The following is a 19,657-nucleotide window of genomic DNA, read 5'->3' as shown; positions in this document are numbered from 1 at the left end:
CTTGCATTTATGTAGTGCCTTTAACATAGTAAAACTACCAAGGTGCTTCACAGGGGTGTTGTCAAACAAGACACATAATGAGATATTAAGACAACTGACCAAAAGCTTGGAGATCAAAGTAGCTTTTAAGGAGCGTCTTAAAGGACGAGAAAGGGTATAAAGGTGAAAAAGATTAGGGAGGGAATTCCAGAGCTTAGAGCCCAGGCAGCTAAAGGAAGGCCACCAATGGTGGAGTGGTGAAAATAGAGGATGCACAAGAGGCCAGAATTGAAGAAGTGCCGAGACCTCGGAGGATTGTAGGGCTTGAGGAGCTTACAGAGATAGGGAGGGACAAGGCCATGGGTGGGATTAGAAAACCAGGACGAGAATTTTAAAGCTGAAGCTTTGTTGGACTAGAAGCCAATGTAGGTCAGCAAGCACAGGGGTGGTGGGTGAAGGGGAGTTGGTACGAGTTAGATTACTGGCAACAGATACTGGGATGAGCTTAAATTTACGGAGTCCGCGACATGGAAGGCCAGCCAGGACAGCAAACATGGACATAGTCAAGCATAACTCCACTTTCAATTTTCCCTCTTCCCCATTAGAGAATTCTTCATTAAGATGGAGAGTGAAGTAGTTGAATCCGAAACCAGGGTCTTGAATCTCAATAAAGGAAACTACGAAGGTATGAGGCGGGAGTTGGCTGTGGTAACTTGGGGAACTTTACTAAAAGGGTTGACGGTGGATAGGCAATAGATAATATTTGAAGAACTTGTGCATGAATTACAACAATTATTCATTCCTGTCTGGCGCAAAAATAAAACCGGAAAGGTGGCTCAACCTTGGCTTACAAAAGGAATTAGGGATAGTATTAGATCCAAAGAGGAGGCATATAAAATTGCCAGAAAAAGCAGCAAGTCTGAGGATTGGCAGCAGTTTAGAATTCAGCACAAGTGATGCATTTTGGCAGGACTAACAAGGCAAGGGAATATACAATAGATGGTAGGACCCTAAGCAGTACAGAAGGTCAGAGGGACCTTGGTGTACTTGTCTATAGATCACTGAAGGCAGCAGCACAGGTAGATAAGGTGGTTGGGAAGGCATATGGGATACTTGCCTTTATTAGCCGAGGCATAAAATATAAGAGCAGGGAGGTTATGATGGAGCTGTATAAAATGTTAGATAGGCCACAGCTGGAGTACTGTGTACAGTTCTGGGCACCACACTATAGGAAGGATGTGATTGCACTGGAGAGGGTGCAGAGGAGATTCACCAGGATGTTGCCTGGGCTGGAGCATTTCAGCTATGAAGAGAGACTGAAAAGGCTATGGTTGTTTTCCTTAGAGCAGAGAAGGCTGAGGGGAGATATGATTGAGGTATACAAAATTATGAGGGGCATTGATAGATTAGATAGGAAGAAAGTTTTGCCCTTAGTGGAGGGGTCAATAACCAGGGGGCATAGATTTAAGGTAAGGGGCAGGATGTTTAGAGGGGATTTGAGGGAAAATTCTTTCACCCAGAGGGTGATTGGAATCTGGAACACACTGCCTGAAGGGATGGTAGGGGCAGGAACCCTCACAATATTTAAGAGGTATTTAGATGAATACTTGATACGCCATAGCATCCAAGGCTACGGGCCAGGTGCTGGAAAACGGGATTAGAATAGTTAGGTGCTTGATGGCTGGCACGGACACAATGGGCCAAAGGGCCTGTTTCTGTGCTGGAAAACTCTATGACTCTAAAGAGGTTGATTAAGCGGGGGAAAATAGAGTATGAGAGTAAACTTGCGGGGAACACAAAAACTGACTGTAAAAGCTTCTATAAATATGTGAAGAGAAAAAGATCAGTGAAGACAAATGTGGGCCCCTTACAGTCAGAAACGGGGGAAATTATAATGGGGAACAAAGAAATGGCAGAACAATTAAACTGGAGTTTTTTGAGGATGTAACGAGAATAGATAAGGGGGAACCAGTGGATGTGGTGTATTTGGATTTTCAGAAGGCTTTTGATAAGGTCCCACATAAGAGGTTAGTGTGCAAAATTAAAACACATGGGATTGGGGGTAATATACTGGCATGGATCAAGAATTGGTTGACAGACAGGAAACAGAGAGTAGGAATAAATGGCTCTTTTTCCGGGTGGCAGGCATTGACTAGTGGGATACCTCCGGGATCAATACTTGGGCTCCAGCTATTCACAATATATATAAATGACTTGGGTGAGGCAACTAAATGCAACATTTCCAAGTTTGCAGACAACACAAAGCTGGGGGGGAATGTGAGCTCTGAGGAGGATGCAAAGAGGCTCCAATGCGATTTGGACAAGTTGGGTGAGTGGGCAGATGCGGTATGTTGGCCTTCATTGCAAAAGGATTTAAGTACAGGAGCAAGGATGTCTTACTGCAGTCATACAGGGCCTTGGTGAGACCACATCTGGAGTAGTGTGTGCAGTTTTGGTCTCCTTATCTGAGGAAGGATGTTCTTGCCATGGAGGGAGTGCAAGGAAGATTTACTAGGCTGATTCCTGGGATGGTAGGATTGATGTACGAGGAGAGATTGGGTCGAGACTAGGCCTATATTCACTAGAGTTTAGAAGAATGAGAGGGGATCTCCTAGAAACCTATAAAATTCTAACAGGACTAGACAGACTAGATGCAGGGAGGATGTTCCCTATGGTTGGGGAGTCCAGAACCAGGGGTCACAGTCTCAGGATACAGGGTATGCCATTTAGAAACGAGATGAGGAGAAATTTCTTCACTCAGAGGGTGGTGAACCTGTGGAATTCTCGACCACAGAAGGCAGTGGAGGCCACGTCATTAAATACATTCAAGAAGGAGATAGATATATTTCTTAATGTCAAAGGGATCAAGGGATATGGGGAAAAAGTGGGAACAGGGTATTGAATTAGACAATCAGCCATGATCTTTTTTGAATGGCAGAGCAAGCCCGAAGGGCCGAATGGCCTATTCCTGCTCCTATTTTCTATGTTTTTATGTTTCTAGAGCAGTGTCTGCCCCCTGCTCGCTACTTCAGTACAATGGTACAAACAAGGATGACTACACAAAACAACCGCAGTTGTACACCCTATGGTTTTGTTGTGGAGCAGAAAAGCAGAGCTTGCATTTAAATGGCACCTTTCCCATTGTCAGGACATTCCAAAGCGCTTCACTGCCAATGAATTACATTGAAGTGTAATTACTTGGTTTGTAGGTAAATGGAGTAGCCAATGTGCACAAAACAAGCTTCCACAAATAGCAATGAGATAGTGTTTCGAAACCCAATATGGGGCAGGACTGAATAGAAGGGAAGGTAATTAAGGAGGAGAAAAGAAAAGCAGGCAGGGTTCCTGCTCCTGACTGTTAGCCAGTAATTCCTGGTGGAATGGCAGGTCATGTGAGGAGAATTACTAGGCTCAACAGTGAAGCCCACAGCAGTCAAACTGCTTGCCGACACTCTCCAACTAGGCTCATAAACAAATAGTGGTCTGTGTGTGAAAAAACTGGAGGGCGCCAGGCAGAGATGAAACTGTACCCCACTTTGAGTCAGTATCATCAGGAGAAGATGGGAGAAAAGTGAGGGGATGGGTGGAAATGACTGCTAAAATTGATCAGATTGCCAGCTGGAGCATTTGCTGAAACTAACTGCGCAGCTACAGAGAGTATTCTGTAACTGTTTCACATGTCCAGGAAATGACTTATGTGAAATATCCAGATTGCGAGACACCAAACTTCACACTCGTAGTTTACAATGTTCCCTGAACGCCTTCGTGCAGATTTGTGTCTCCTACTCCCACCAACTGGGTCTCTGGTTGTTAGAACTCAGAGTTGGGGATTGCAAGCTGCATGCAATTGTGAAAATCTAACAAGTTCACAAAGTCAAAACCAGGCAAAATTATGATTGCATGTTGCTCCAGATTACGTCAGTTCCATGCTAATAATCCACAATCCTGCCAATTGCCAACCTACAAAACTCAGAAAAGTGTCCAAATGACAGAGTTTGGACAAAGCTGAACTTTTTTTTTTAAAAAAGCCTACAGCAGAGTAATAGCACTGACTAACGGTTTAGAACCAGACATCTGGGTGGCACAGTGGCGCAGTGGTTAGCACCGCAGCCTCACGGCTCCAGCGACCCGGGTTCGGTTCTGGGTACTGCCTGTGTGGAGTTTGCAAGTTCTCCCTGTGTCTGCGTGGGTTTCCGCCGGGTGCTCCGGTTTCCTCCCACAGCCAAAGACTTGCAGGTTGATAGGTAAATTGGCCATTGTAAATTGCCCCTAGTGTAGGTAGGTGGTAGGGGATGTGGTAGAGAATATGGGGTTAATGTAGGATTAGTATAAATGGGTGGTTGTTGGTCAGCACAGACCCGGTGGGCCGAAGGGCCTGTTTCAGTGCTGTATCTCTAAAATAAAAATAAAAAATCTACACCACAGTAGATGGTCATTTTGCTCATTTCACTCTCTACAAGAGTAACACAAAATAAGTCCCACTGCTCTGCTCTCTTCTCCCTAGTCCTGAATCTTCCTCCATGTCGAAATAGTCATCTAATTTTCCCTTTAAAAATACTGCATTCTCTGCCTCAGCCAACCCCTGTGGTAAACCATTCCATGTCTGAACAACCATCTGTGTACAGACATTTCTCCTAATCTCCCTCTGTGACAATTTTAAATTGAAAACGTATTTATTTTTCGTTTCTTAGTCTTCTTTGCTCCAGAGGATACAGTCCAAGTCTCTCCTCCCAACTACTCATCCCTGGCACCCTTCTAGTGAATCTATACCACACACATACACACTCACGCGCGCACACAGACTTTAAAGGGGTGCCCAATACTGCACACAGTATTCTAACTGCAACCTAACTAATGTTTGCATAAATTTTCAGTACTTCTTTACTCCTGTACTCTATGTCCTGATTTATAAAATCCAATCTGTTACTAGCCCTTTTTATGGCATCATCTACATGCACTTTCACCTTGAGAAAATGATGGATTTGAACCCTAAGCTATCAGTTGATCAGCACCTTGCTATGTTTTTAGGTATACACTTCTCTTAAAACCTGTTACTTCGCATATATTCACATTAAATTGCATCTGCCACATCTGCCCATTTTGCTAACCTGTCTAGACCTTCCTGAAGTTTTTGCAATCTTTTTCATGGTTTGGCACACTTTTTTTTTAAACTGTACTTGTATTTACATGGGAAATGTATCTCAGAAAATAACTGTAAACATGGGTTCACAGCAGATAGAAATCTACCATTTTCCTTCCTCTACAACAACCACATGTAGAACACTAACAACTCAAAACTCTTATGGAATTAGTTTTGGTAGGAAGAATGAGTGAAGAGGCAACATGAACAATTTTGAAGGTGGTGCAGGAACAGACACACCTGGGGGTGTACGTACACAAATCTTTGAAGGTGGCAGGACAAGTTGAAAAGACTGTTAGAAATGCATATGGGATTATGGCTTTATTAATAAAGGTAAATACAAAAGAAAGGAATTTATGCTAACCTTCAGAAAACACCGGTTCTGCCTCTGTTGGGAGTATTGTATTCAATTCCAGGCAACCATACCTTAGGCAGAATGTTAAGGCCATGGAGAGAGTGAAGAGGAGATTTACTAGAATGCTACCGGGAATGAGGTAATTCATTTATGTGGAGAGAATGGAGAAGCTGGGGTTGTTCTCATAAGTACAGAGAAGGTCAAGACGAGATTTGATAGATATTCATAATGTTACGAAAGTGCTTCCACATTTTTTAAGCATATGTTTTTGAGGACTTGTATTTAAATTGTGGAAATGGATTCATTGGCAGGCTGAAGATTTCATAGAAGCTGGACTTTGCTTTGTTGTTGACAGTTCATTGAAAGGACACTGAGAGGTTGTTTAAAAACAGCCTTGCTGGAAGTCATGTGCTTTATGCAGTAAACCATAGAAACCTTGGTGACCTGGGGAAGATGTTTATAGAGAAGTGACAGGTCAAGATTTATAGGGATCAGGAGGCTTGACTCGAGATATTGTTTTTGGTTTTGTTTTGGACAGTGTGTTGGGGTGTGAACTGTTTTGAAGACAGTTGGCGAAAACAAGCCAAGAAAGCAGCCACCATCAGCTCACCCTCTTCCATTTCTTTGAGACCTTCCTGAGAATCGAGCCACCATCCAGCTCGCCGGGTGGCATAAAGTTCCAGCCTTTGTGCGCGTGGGGAATTTAAAAAGGGGAATTTTCATATTTCAATCTGTGTATTAATGCTTTGCTTCATTACTGGTTATGTCTTATTTCATAATAAGCTGATAATTTTGTCTATTAAAGAAACCTAGTTGGTGTAATTTATTCTAGGATAAAAAACAGAGTATATGATTGACTGCATCGGTAACTGGGTAAACAATTTCCAAAAATGAATGTTGCAACCTGTGGAGAAGTGGAACTAGAAAAGGCAGTGCACTCCTCCCGCCTCGGTCGTTAACAAAAAAAAAAAATCACTAATCGTTTTGACAGAGTAAATGAGAAACTGTTTCCAGTGGCAGATGGATCAGTAACCAGAGGACACAGATTTAAGGCAATTGCCAAAAACGACATGAGGAAACAAGTGTTTTTTTTTTCCAACACAGCAAGTTGTTGTGATCTGAAATGCACTGCCTAGAAGGAGATTCAATAAAAAATACTTAAATGGGAATTAAATAAATACTTGAAGGGGACAAATTATGGGGCAATGGGGGAAAAGAGCAGGGGTGTGGGATTAATTGGATAGTTCTACCAAAGAGCCAGCAGAGGCAGGATTCTATGATTCTATTGATGCAACAGTGTAGCAGCACAGAAGGCAAATCAGACGTAGCTACCATTATCGTTTCAGCAGCTATCAATTTATTACCTCGGGGGAAAAACTGGCAAGCTATCCATCCTACCCTGTAACTGGCACAGCACAGACCGGTAATGTTTTGGAGAACTCCGCAGCCTATTTGCTCTCTTTTGAAGGGAACAGAATGGAAGCAGGCGAAACAAAGTCATACAACAGGTGAACTCATTTTATAACTTGCCCTTACTTCAGCAACAACAAACTACACCAGTGCTAAAAGATTACGACCATCCCTGTTCAAGCAATGCAACTACCAACTCAGCCAATGGTACATAAATTACTCGGCAAAGATACATTCCCCCCCTTAAAAACAAAGTGTTTGAAGAGAATTATCGCTATGTTTGTGTTTTTATGTTGTGAAACAAATATTCTGTTTGCACCAGTGTACTCCAAAGTGTGGCCTTCCAGATTAAAACCATCAAATGGCAGCATACAAAAAAAAACCTCTAAATATATATATTTATGTGCTGGATATATATAAAAGCAATTTGTACAAAGAGTTAAATAATTGATTGTAAATCCTAGAAACCAATTCTGCTTACTTGTAATGGATCTACTTCATGTTACTGGGTTGAACGTGGGTTACTCATAACCAATACAAACAGCACCTCACTAACCACCAACACTCCAAAGTGCTCTGCAACTTTAGTGAAGAACCTTTGCATCATAGAGTCCTGAGCACAAGGTGGCTCTGGTAGACCCTACTCTTTGCCCACCTGAAGCTGTCGATTTACCTCTTTTATTTGGATTCCTGCCGGGATATCAGCACTGCTCCACCACCCCACCACCACCACCAGTCCAGCAGTGTGTCACCTCCCATCAAATGAGCAGCTTTAAACTTTGCAGCACAGCCAAAGAGTGAGCAAGAGGTCTGGTGTTGCAGCTGGCAAAGATGTCTCCCACGCCCCATGTAACACAACACAAGGCTCCAGGCCAACCCTACTTGTGCAGCAGCAGAGGAGGCCCAGATGAGCAGTGCATAGAGACAAAAAAAACATGCCTAGTCCATGCAAGACCTGGCAATCGTTAATGGCAACCCATCACTGCTGGCGTTACCAGATTTCTCACCACTTGGACACCTGCAAAGGTTCTTTTCCTCATCTCTATTATCCCAGCTGGATCAGTCACACCACCCATTTTACATTTATTTGAATTAATATCTTTGTGTTCCTTTCAGCTGGTTTCTGAAACTGCTTAATTATTCTGAATCTCACATTCAAGCTCGCCCCTGTCCTGGTCACTGCTGTATTGGAGATATTAATAAAATTAATTCTATCACTGGCATTTATTGCCCATCCTGAGAGGTCCTCGAGAAGGTTGGTGGTGAGTCTTCTTGAATTGCTGCAGTCCATGTGGCGAAGGTGCGCCCACAGTGTTGTTAGGTAGGAAGCTGCAGGATTTTGGAACCTAGTGTCGACTGTGTCCCCATAACATTGCTGTTCTTGGCCTTCTCTTTGGTAGAAGTCAGAGAATAGGAACTCACAGCTCACTTTCCCTTTGCCGCACTCCCTCCTGGCATTGGAAAGGGTGTAACAAAGAGTCCACGAGCTATGAGGGAAGACTAATACATATGAGAAATGATGGCTCATGGGTATTATCGAGATATTCAAGATTCTAAGGGCACAGATAAATTGAACTCTAATAACGTATTTGATATCATCACAAATTGAATACATCTTCATCGGCACCTTCCTTCCCTGTGATCCCTACCACTGACATCGACAAGTGCAGTAATACCTTGGGAACACCATCACTTCCATGTCCTCCTTCAAACCACACCACATTGCTCCTTCATTGGCTCTGGATCAATATCTGGAAATTTCCTACCACCGTTACGGGAGCACCATCACCATTAGGATTGTAGCAGTTCAAAGAAAACACCCACTACCATTTTCTCAGGGCAATTAGTGGGACCTTGCCAGCAATATACACATCTCCAAAACAAGCATTAATTAAAAAAAAAAATCTTCTCCATTCCACCATACCCTCAGATCCCAGCAATTTCACTGAGGAGATGAAGTCAAGGCTGCCCTATATGGTGGGACGATGCAGTGGGGTGGGGGCAAGTGGGTACTACAACAGAGGACGTTAGTAAGTAAGTTCTCACAGGACTTCTATCATCAGATGGTGTATGGACAAGACAGTAAAGACCAGTCAAGTTCAAGTCATTTCATCAGTACTTACTTTGTTCTTGTGTTTTCCACTTGACATTTTGTTTTTGAGGTAGCTGAAAGTTCGATACACTTTAGTGCTGCCTTTCCCTTCCAAATCCTTCCTTGTAGGACTTGGTGGCACTTGGCTATAATCCTCTTCTGAAATGCTGTGCAATTAACCAAAAACAACTGTTTAAAATATAGTTCAAGTTTTGTATTTGAAACTTTTACTCAGGAATTTCTATACTGTTTAATGGGCAATTAAAGGAATAACTGCTAGGTCCAAGAAATATACAAATTAGCAATTAGCAACAGTGGATAGTGTGTGTTGGGGGAGGGGGCATGGAGATGGGGGTGGGGAGGGGACCGGGGAGGAAAGGGTAAAGTTTACGGAAACAGCTACTTTAAAGCAGTGCTGGCCTGAGCTCCTTGGTGGCTTCTGGGAAAGTGTGCTACAGATACTGAGACATACAGACTGAAAGGTCCCAGGTTGAATCTCTATTCTGATCTGGATCAGATGAGGTGAAGAGCAGGAGGCAGTACAACTGGTTTCAATGCCCAGAGTTGGGAGAACGAACAGGAGGCCAGCATTCCTTATTGCTACCCAGTGCTCCCAGCTGGAAAATGTGTGTACACGTGAATGCGAGAGTCAGTTGAGTTGAGCTGAATGAGGCAGATATATATTCTCAACTCACCTCATCTCTCTTATATCTAAGTTTGTATAGTAAAAACGCTGAACAAGCATCAGCACATTCAGGACACGGGAGGAGAAAAAAAATAGCCAGACCTCAAATCTTTATCCTAGCCCAAATTAATTATTTTTAAAAAACTAAGCCCGACTTACTAGCAGCGTATTGGAGTCACTTACCTTGGGCCAAGAGAGTTACTGGTGGATGATCTTAAACCTGGGGGGGAAAAAGTTCCAAATATTAATTTTTTTTTGCAATTTTAAAAGTTCTGAAATTTGCAGATTAAGACTCGAATGACAAAAAAGAGAACAGCGAGAGGTGGAGCAACTGAAATGGGCAGGTCTGCCTTGATACACGTGCACACGATCGGTAACGACATCCACAGTTACTGTAAAGGACATGTCTACACAGATTATGGGGACACAGTAAAGTGACTGAAATATTGGACACTGGGCATAGCTTTATTCAAAGAAATTGGCTGACAATCAATTCCGTACAGGTTCTTTCTAGAGTGAGTTCTATATACAGATTTCCTTGTAAGCATTTAAGACAAATAAAATTCTGGAAAGAAAAACAATGAGATTTATATAAATGTTCGACTTTTTTTAAAAAAAGAGAAAAGTATGTTATAGAAGTACACAATATTGCTAATTGTTAAAAACTACAAATCAGCACATCTCCAATTGGTAATTGCATCGTGACATGTTTACATAGGATGTTTGCTTTATAAATATGCTGTGGTTCAATGGGTTCCCTTACCTGCTAAATCTGCTTGAACTGAAGACTACAGTCTTAATTTCCCGTGTGCAACACATTCGGAGATTGACTATGAATACAATTCTATTTAGAAGCTACACACAGATACACTGAAGTGCTAGAACTTTCTGCTTCAGAAACTCATTTACTGAGCTGACGATTCAAAGACAGGTTTTCCCCTTAAACCTTTAATTATCCACTAATTTGAATTAGCAATTCAAATAACAAGGAATGGGAATCTAGTGCTTAAAACTGAATTAGAGATAATTTGAATTAAACAACTTCGATCGAGGAGTAACACGGAATGTCCTGTAAAGTTCCTGTGGCTATACATGTTTGTTCTATTGGTAGTATAAAAATAGATTCTCCTGACATTCTCGACCTGCGCTTCATTATTGTTGGTTTCTTTTTTAAATTAACTAGTAATTATTAATTCTCTTTTTAAAAGAATAGTTTGTGACCCCCCCCCCCATCCCACCCCTCCGTAGCAGAGAATCCTGGGGAGCCACCAAAACATGCAATACCTGGAAAAAAAAGACTGTGTCTTTTGGTGAACAGCTCAGGACTGAAGCCATATTGTATGGCACCAAGGTTGAAAAAAAAAAGAATGGGTGAGGACAAAGTGAATCAGGAATTCTGATTACAGGAAAGAGGAGGGGGATGAGAATGCACAGGGCAGCTTATCTTTAGATAATCAATTAGAGCCCAAGGGACTGACTTGGACTTTCCATCACCTATATTTTTTTTTCCTGGAAGAAATTACACTATTTACAAATAAAAATGGCTTATCTCTTTAAACAGGTCTGTGCATCACAATGGGTTCTCGAGGTGAACCCAATGGGTCTACTAGTACAGATGCCTGTCTGCCTAGGTCTGGGTATACTGTGTATCCAAACAGAATGTTTCACGAATTCTACTGCTGTTGACTTACTATTACTGTAATTCATTTGCTGTCTATCAATAAACATTTTCCGTTATGCCGCCACTGTTTTTCTTTACATAGCTGACACTGCAGCACTGATTTTACCCCGACACGGCAGCCAGGAAGCAACTTGAATCCACAACCTCTGACTGAAGAGAGGAGACTGCACCCACTGAGCATAAGTTTTTCCAGCTGTAACCACCTTATTCATTAGGGCTTCATCTTGCAGGGATAGCCAAGTGGCAAGCTTTCCAGTCTCTCACCCAAAGGTACAGTTTCTTTGCTGGGATACGGTGTCAGTCCTTGCTCAAATATCCAGTAAGCCAAGACAGGCAATCCATCTATGGAGGACCTCACAGCTGAACCCCAACCCGTCATCACCATAAATTCACACATACTTCCTAGCAGGAGTTGTTAGTCAGTTACGGCAACACCAATGGGCAAATACTTCCTTCTTCCTAGCCTAGGAGTAACATTAATTTCTATGCAAGCTCACTTAGGTCAGAATAATTAAATACAAATGGAACACCATCTATAACCTCGAGAGTGGTATAGTTACATGGAATTTACAGACCAGAAAGAGGCCATTTGGCCCGAGTCTTCTCCAACCCTACTTCATGTAACCCTGTCAGCATAACCTTTTATTCAACAGACTTCAAGAGTAGATTGAGACATGTGAAATGGGCAGAGAAATGGCGGATGAAATTTAACAGAGAGTGTTTGTGCAGTTCTGGTGTTCTTTTCAAAAGAAGGGCCTTCTGACTGATTTTGCAGGATACAGGGATGGATATTCCCCCCGGGGTTGGGAAATGGAAGTTGGGACTGTTTGCAGGTCCTATATCTGCCCCTGGGGGAGAGGGGGTGACAGTCACTCATCGGGATTTTCACAGGGATACCCCCTTAATTGGCCTGGAGACAGGTTCACCACCAATCAAGGATGGCAATCCGGGCTCTCGAAGCTGGAAGGCCGATCAGAGGCCTTCCGCCTTGAGAGCAGCAGAAGGCTGTAATGGAAGCTAAGTAAGGGAGAGGGCACTTCAAAATGGAGGTGCCTTCTCTCCGATGTTTTAAATCTTCAATTTAAAAAATGGCTTTTGGAGCCAGGACACCACTGCAGGGGGCGGGGGGGGGGGGGGGAAACCCCCTTACAGCATAGCCATAGCTCATGCACTCAGGCCTCGGGGCCCTCCTTGCCTACCTGCCAGGAGGCCACCTCCAGATTCCTAAACTGGCCCCAGCCGCTTGTGGGAACATGGAGGCTGACTGGAAAATTCCAGCTGGCCTCCTTTAATTGGCCTCAATTAGACTCTAAATGAGCCTGAATCAGCTACATGACGCACGTGGGTGGGTAGTCCTGCCAACCCTCAATCCCACCCTCCACATAAATGGCCCAGAGGTTGGATGAAGCCTGGGAACTGCCACAAGGGCTGGTGGGGCTATGTTTAGCTCCTGCCCACCTCCGATCCCAGCCCTGGCAGGGGTCGAAAATCCAGCCCACAATGTCTGCCCAATTTCTTCTCCCAAAGGTACTGAGCATTTGCTGGGTGCAACTCCACAGACACAGTCCCAAATGGTCATTGTTCATGTGGGATCCTATATGCTGAGGGCTGGCAAGTTGTTCAACATTTGAGGGCATCATATTGGACTCCCAACCCGGGTCCCTAGCCAGGACCCACTTTCCAGCAACTCGCCACCAGCACAGGTATCGACAACTTGCGTTGTTGCCTATGGAGAAATCTCACCCCATTTATTTATTTATTTTATTTAGAGATACAGCACTGAAACAGGCCCTTCGGCCCACCGAGTCTGTGCCGACCAACAACCACCCATTTATACTAACCCTACAGTAATCCCATATTCCCCATCATCTACCTATACTAGGGGCAATTTACAACGGCCAATTTACCTATCAATCTGCAAGTCTTTGGCTGTGGGAGGAAACCGGAGCACCCGGCGAAAACCCACGCAGACACAGGGAGAACTTTCAAACTCCGCACAGGCAGTACCCAGAATCGAACCCGGGTCCCTGGAGCTGTGAGGCTGCGGTGCTAATTTATATTGCAGTAATCCTGATTTGCTCAGCAGTATTGCAATATAAATGGGCTGCACCACTCTGGATCGACCACTCAATGTCTGCGATCTGGTGTTCCCTTTTCTGGAGTGACTACTGCTCTGAAAGAGGAACTCAGCGCCAAAGTAATCATGGGGGAACCACCAAACAGTTCGGTCGTGCATAAGTGAGCTCAAAAGCAGAGTTTTACACGAGTACATTTTAGAACTTTGAACTATACAGATGGCCTACTCTACAAATGGAAGCACGGCTCTACCGTGCTAAATACCATGAAATATTACCTCTGCATCAACATTAATGGCATATTAACTCTAATATAATAATGTTTCTGAATTGCAGTCATTAATGAGCTTAGAAACAATATTCCCAGTACTCAGTACAAATTTGAGATAGGCTCAGTTTATGTGGAGAAAGATTCTCTGTTGGCCTGTTTGTCCTGAGAAGACTTGCAACGTTATTGCAGCAAAACAATCTCCTTGGTACATTATATAGTACATCAGGCAATACAGGATGGCACATTGCCAGTATTTTAATGTAGGATTAATATATGTTCAAGTTAATGGCCAATAAAATATATGGATATATTTTTCTGCCAGCTTTCTACTCCCTCGTCCAAAGGCACTGTTCTTTGCTGGGATCCAGTGCCAGTCATTGCTCAAATGTCCAGCAAGTCAAGACAGACTATCCAACAATGGAGCTGGACCCCAACCTATCACCACCAAACATTCACATACACTTTCTATCAGCGGTTGCTGGATGGTCAGTTACACTGACTCTACTAGCCAAATATTTCCTTCTTCTAGCCCTGGCGTGATATCAATTTCTATACAATTTCACTTAGGTCTGAATAATTAAATATAAATGGAACACCATCTATAATCTCGACAGTGATATTGCCAATTTAGTTCTGATCTTTGAACCACGTATCAAAATCCAAGCCATAAAACAAATATTTTTTTTTGAACGTTAATTTGGAAAATGGAACATTTTACTCTTGAAGATGTTATGGAAAAATTGTAGACCACCTGAGCTAGTTTCAGACAGTGTACAGCCAAACTCTCATCTTAACTTTGTGCTCTCAGTTGCTACCAAACCAAATTTTGGATCACCAGAGACTTTAATCATTCAATGATAACCAGCCTCTGGCAGCTTAAACTGAGTTTGGATATGAGACATTTTTTTCCAGGGAAATACTTAGAGGAGAAGGAGGTTGAATAATGAGATTTTCCAAACAACTGATTGAACTGGAATGAAGTGGAATACTTCAGCAGGGCTTCTGAGAGTTTTTTTTCCTAGGTGGGCTACGTGCAAGTAAATTGCAAACCGTGAATGAAGAATGCGCTTATAATTTTGCAACATGTAATGCCGAGGAAATCTTACACCCTTAAATTCAGTTGGAGTTCTGACTGTACTTTACAACAGAAACCAAAAGAGAGAAATCCACTCTACACAACAAGAAAACCACCAGCTCAATGCACTTTATGACTTGAAAAATAGTAATTTCAATTATATATCAACATGAGCAAAACTTCTGAAACACAACTCTATATAACTCGATATGGTTAAGTGTCTGGGAGTTAAGAGGTACTATCAGGGCCTACTATAGCCATACTTTGACTTTACCTTTGAAAAACTGGTATTAAACTTGTAAAATAACAAATTACAGCATGGTAGAATATTTCATTCCATAGTTTACTTACTAGCTGAGTCCTCATCATTTGAGGAAGAACCAAGGAAAAAGAGAGTTTTAGACTTAGGAAGCAGTGGAGAGATGTTCAAGGAAAAGGAGATTCTCTTCTTGGGCCTGGTCTGTCCAGGTTCTGTTAACAGCAGAATTAGAGCATGCATTTTACTGAAAGGAACTGAATCACAGGTTCGTTTGACACCTGCCTACAGCTCCTATGCAACTACTGAAGGTAAAGGTCAAACAGCAAGGTGCAAACAGAGCAGGGGGATGTAAGCAGATTAATAGCAATCATTAAATTACCAGCTGGTAATTGGCACTCATTGTGATGAACGAGAATGTAGATCTAGAGATCCAGTCTGGAGGCACTTCAAAGCATTCTCTGATTAGATTTTTAAAACAGTCATATTGTTCCAAGTAACGAACCAATTTTAATCTTTTCTTATTTTAACACAGACGTTGGAAAAGAATTCAAGCCAATTTGCCCACTGGCTTCTCCTCAGTAGACACAATTTCATCAGGATTGGCTATGCAAAAATCCATTCTCTCATTTATCTCTCGCAGAAGAAATGTTGTCACTAGGATTTCAGTAAAGCACATTAGTGAGCACTTAAAATTTCCAGATTACATCCACTTAACTTGTGAAGAACAGCCAGCAGCATAATTCAAATTTCTTGCTCCCAAACCTGAATTGTCAGAAGAGAGCATTTTCAGCTAACACTTGAACGAAGGATGGGCGGAGATGGCACTGATGGGACCAATTTGAACAGATGACCTAGGACTACAACACAAGCAAGCATACTGGCACATTGTTAAAGCAGATCCAGTTAACTGACATTTATGACTTTGGTTAAGCCTATTTTAGTGCTATGGCAGGGACAGAAACCAGATTGGAAAGAATCAAACGTGGATGTGTGGTAAAGATAGGTACGAAATTGGGTGGAGACAACACATTAGGGGGACTTTGGTGAGGAAATGTAAATTTAAAATGTGGCAATAGTTTGCAAAGACTGGGATTGAAGGTGGGTTTTTGAGGAAAGGGTGATGACTGTGGTTTTGAGATTAGAACCGTAGAAAAATTACGGCACAGAAGGAGGCCATTCAGCCCATTGTATCCGTGCTGGCTGAAAAAACTAGTCACCCAATCTAATCCCACCTTCCAGCACCTGGTCCATAGCATTGCCGGTTACAGCACTTCAGGTGCTTGTCCAGGTAACTTTTAAAAGAATCGAGGGTTTCTGCCTCCACCACCATTAAGGAGGATAGTACCTGAGGAGAAGACCCTATTTAGAATATTAGCTAGCATGGAGGACAGGAAGAAAAGATGAGTTGTCAGCAGTTTAGTGCACATGGCATCAAGAGACCAGCAGGTAGGTCTCAAGGACAAGATGAGTTCGGGAGGGCACGAGGGGGAGAAAAGATGTCAGTTCCAGGTTCGAGGGGGAGTCTGCAGGTAGTTTTGGCTTGATGGGAAAGGGGAAGGTACAGAATAGAAAACATAAGTATCTTGGTAATTCAAGTCACAATTAGGGCGGCACAGTGGTTAGCACTGCAGCCTCACAGCTCCAGGGACCCGGGTTCGATTCTGGGTACTGCCTGTGTGGAGTTTGCAAGTTCTCCCTGTGTCTGTGTGGGTTTTCTCCGGGTGCTCCGGTTTCCTCCCACAAGCCAAAAGACTTGCAGGTTGGTAGGTAAATTGACCATTATAAATTGCCACTAGTATAGGTAGGTGGTAGGGAAATATAGGGACAGGTGGGGATGTTTGGTGGGAATATGGGATTAGTGTAGGATTAGTATAAATGGGTGGTTGATGGTCGGCACAGACTCGGTGGGCCGAAGGGCCTGTTTCAGTGCTGTATCTCTAATCTAAAAAATCTAGTCCAAGTTTGGGCTCCCTACTTCAGGAAAGATGTCAAGGCCATGGCAATGATGCAGATGAGATTCTCCAAGAAGTTACCAGGCATTTGTGGCGATGCCTCATCCAACAAGCCACAACACAGTCGTAAAATGACTGTATAAAGTCTGCTGCGGAGAAGCATCAAAAGTGGAAGGAGAGGGAGCAAGACCCTGTCTCGAGAACCCCCCTCCTTCCTCTCTGCACAAAGACCTGTGGCTCCAGGATTGGCCTGCTGATTCTGTAATTCTGAGGTAGACTCGCCAATAAACCCCAAAGTTCAATACTTTAGCTTTGACGTAAATGAACCAGGCTGCTACAATTCTCTCAAAATAGTATCAATAAAACCATGTTCACTCAAGACATCTACATTTTCCAGTCATTGATTACTAAATCATGGAATTCTAAACTAAATATTGGGCATCGTGCAAGAAGCATATAGCTTTTTTTTTATTACAACACTATTCCAGGTCACAGCTTTTCATTTTGTATATGGAACTCCATGCAAATGACCTACATCACTCGTTCGTTTAACCCATCTCTTCATTTGCCTTCTATTACATTATGTAAACACGAATATTTTCCAACAGCACTCAAATAGGACATGAACTCCACCCTCAGTCATATAGTGACTCATCTCTTTCGAAGTGCTGACTTGTATGTGGCTCATATGGATTCAGTCAACTAACCCAAAGTCACTGGCATTCATTACTTCAGTCTGATGCAAGTATTGCTCAAATTCTGTAAGGATCTGTTCAGGAAAAACAAAGTAGCTCATCTGTTTCCAAAGGAAGTGGCCAGGCCTCCATTTGATTGCTGCAGTTAGTGTTCACTCAAGACATCTACATTAGAACAGCCACTTATATTCACACTGCCTCCTATTATTGGAGGAACACTAGAAAGCCATTCATCAGCCAGCGGCTTATGCTTTTAATCTTTGTGCATAATTTTGGTCAAGTTACTCAAACTATTTTTAGAAATGCAATGTTAATTGCTGTTTGCTGCAGATGATAGACATTAAAATGATTTGAGACTTGGCCAGGCACCTTTGAAAAACCATGTTTCTCCCACTTCAAGGGTAGCTGCCAATATTTTCAAGCTGCTGCAATAACTTAAGATGTAAATGTACACACAAAGCAATACTTGTTGGCGTTGTAACGGCGGATGCATTGACATTTGCAAAGGGCCTATTGTCCTGGAATCCCCAAGCAAACAGCACAAAGTTTAAAGGTATCGCTCCAGTGCCAAGTTACTCCTGCCAGCTCCTGACACAAGGTTGTCACGCAGCTGGTGGTGACACCATGGATAAACTTGCCAGATTCACCCACACCGACAGCAGTAGTTTCTGCCTTTGTGACTACGGCAAATTTATCTCTCGTGTTACTGCCAGCTAAGCAGACATCCACTTACATTCATGCTGCCTCTGACCATTCAACAATTCTCCTTATTATAGCTAAACGCAGCCTGCATGTTGGGAACTGGTCGCCCCAGCACATTATCAAAGCAACCTTGGAAACATGGATTCACCTGCTTTCAAAACCTTCTCAGGATCCATTTTTTACATCCAACTTTTGGGTGACCTATCCTAGCTCTCACATCATGGCAAACTATTCATTTCTTTTTAAATTTCTTTTCTTTTCCTCCTCTTCTGTAAAGCACCTTGGCAGATTAAAGGCATTACATAAATGTAAGTTTTTGCTGGCTAATTTTTTACCCCAAACTTCTCTCCCAACACCCTGGCTAAGATCATAAAGTAATAGAGAGATACAGCACTGAAACAGGCCCTTCGGCCCAACGAGACTGTGCCGACCATCAGCCACCCATTTATACTAACCCTACATTAATCCCATATTCCCTACCACATCCCCACAATTCTCCTACCACCTACCTACACTAGGAGCAATTTACAATTGCCAATTTACCCATCAACCTGCAAGTCTTTGGCTGTGGGAGGAAACTGGAACACCCGGCGAAAACCCACGCAGTCACAGAGAGAACTTGCAAACTCTACACAGGCAGTACCCAGAACCGAACCCGGGTCGCTGGAGCTGTGAGGCTGCGGTGCTAATCACTGTGCCGCCCATCAGCTAGTACAACACAAATCCACAACTGAACCCAGGACCACACCAACACGAAGACCGCCAATGTCCACCTCCATAACATCCCCCAACTCCACTCCTGCTTCAGCTGTTCTGCTGCTGAAACCTTCATTCATGATATAGTTACCTCTAGGCCTGACTATTCTAACACACTTCCAGCCTGCCTCCCACATTGTACCCTCTGTAAACTTGAAGTCATCCAAAACTCCGTACCCCACTCACACCAAGTCCTGCTCACCCATCAGCTACGCGTGCCTACATTGGTTCCTGGTTAAGCATGCCTCGACATTAAAATTCTCATCCTCGTTTTCATATCCCTCTGTACCTTATTCCTCCCTATCTTTAATCTCCTCCAGTCCTACAATCCTCTGAGGTATCTGCACTCCTTCAATTCTGGCCTCTTGAGCATCCCAAATTTAATCACTCTACCATTGTTGCCTACGCCCTAAACTCTGGAATTTCCTCCCTAAATCTCTTCGCCTCACCTTCCTCCTTTAAGACACTCCTCAAAACCTACCTCTTTGGCCAAACTTTTGGTCATCTGCCTTAACATCTCACGTGGCTGA

The 19,657-nt window shown here is 43.0% G+C and overlaps 1 protein-coding gene across 7 annotated transcripts in view; it reads right to left on the bottom strand.

The window, feature by feature from the left end:
* The window catches only part of LOC137352536 (A-kinase anchor protein 13-like), a 424,312-nt gene that overhangs the window by 87,286 nt on the left and 317,369 nt on the right, over positions 1–19,657 (bottom strand). For all 7 annotated transcript variants that reach the window (XM_068018105.1, XM_068018107.1, XM_068018108.1 and 4 more), the window contains 2 exons: positions 9,845–9,881; positions 9,008–9,143 (listed from right to left, as the gene is read on the bottom strand). In XM_068018105.1, the coding sequence (XP_067874206.1) occupies positions 9,008–9,143; positions 9,845–9,881 (173 nt within the window). The remainder of the gene's footprint in view (positions 1–9,007; positions 9,144–9,844; positions 9,882–19,657) is intronic.

Source organism: Heterodontus francisci, chromosome 38 (genome assembly GCF_036365525.1).
Source record: "Heterodontus francisci isolate sHetFra1 chromosome 38, sHetFra1.hap1, whole genome shotgun sequence".
Classification (NCBI taxonomy): Eukaryota; Metazoa; Chordata; class Chondrichthyes; order Heterodontiformes; family Heterodontidae; genus Heterodontus; species Heterodontus francisci.
Note: the sequence above shows the minus strand (reverse complement) of the source record. Positions and strands in the feature narration are given on the sequence as shown.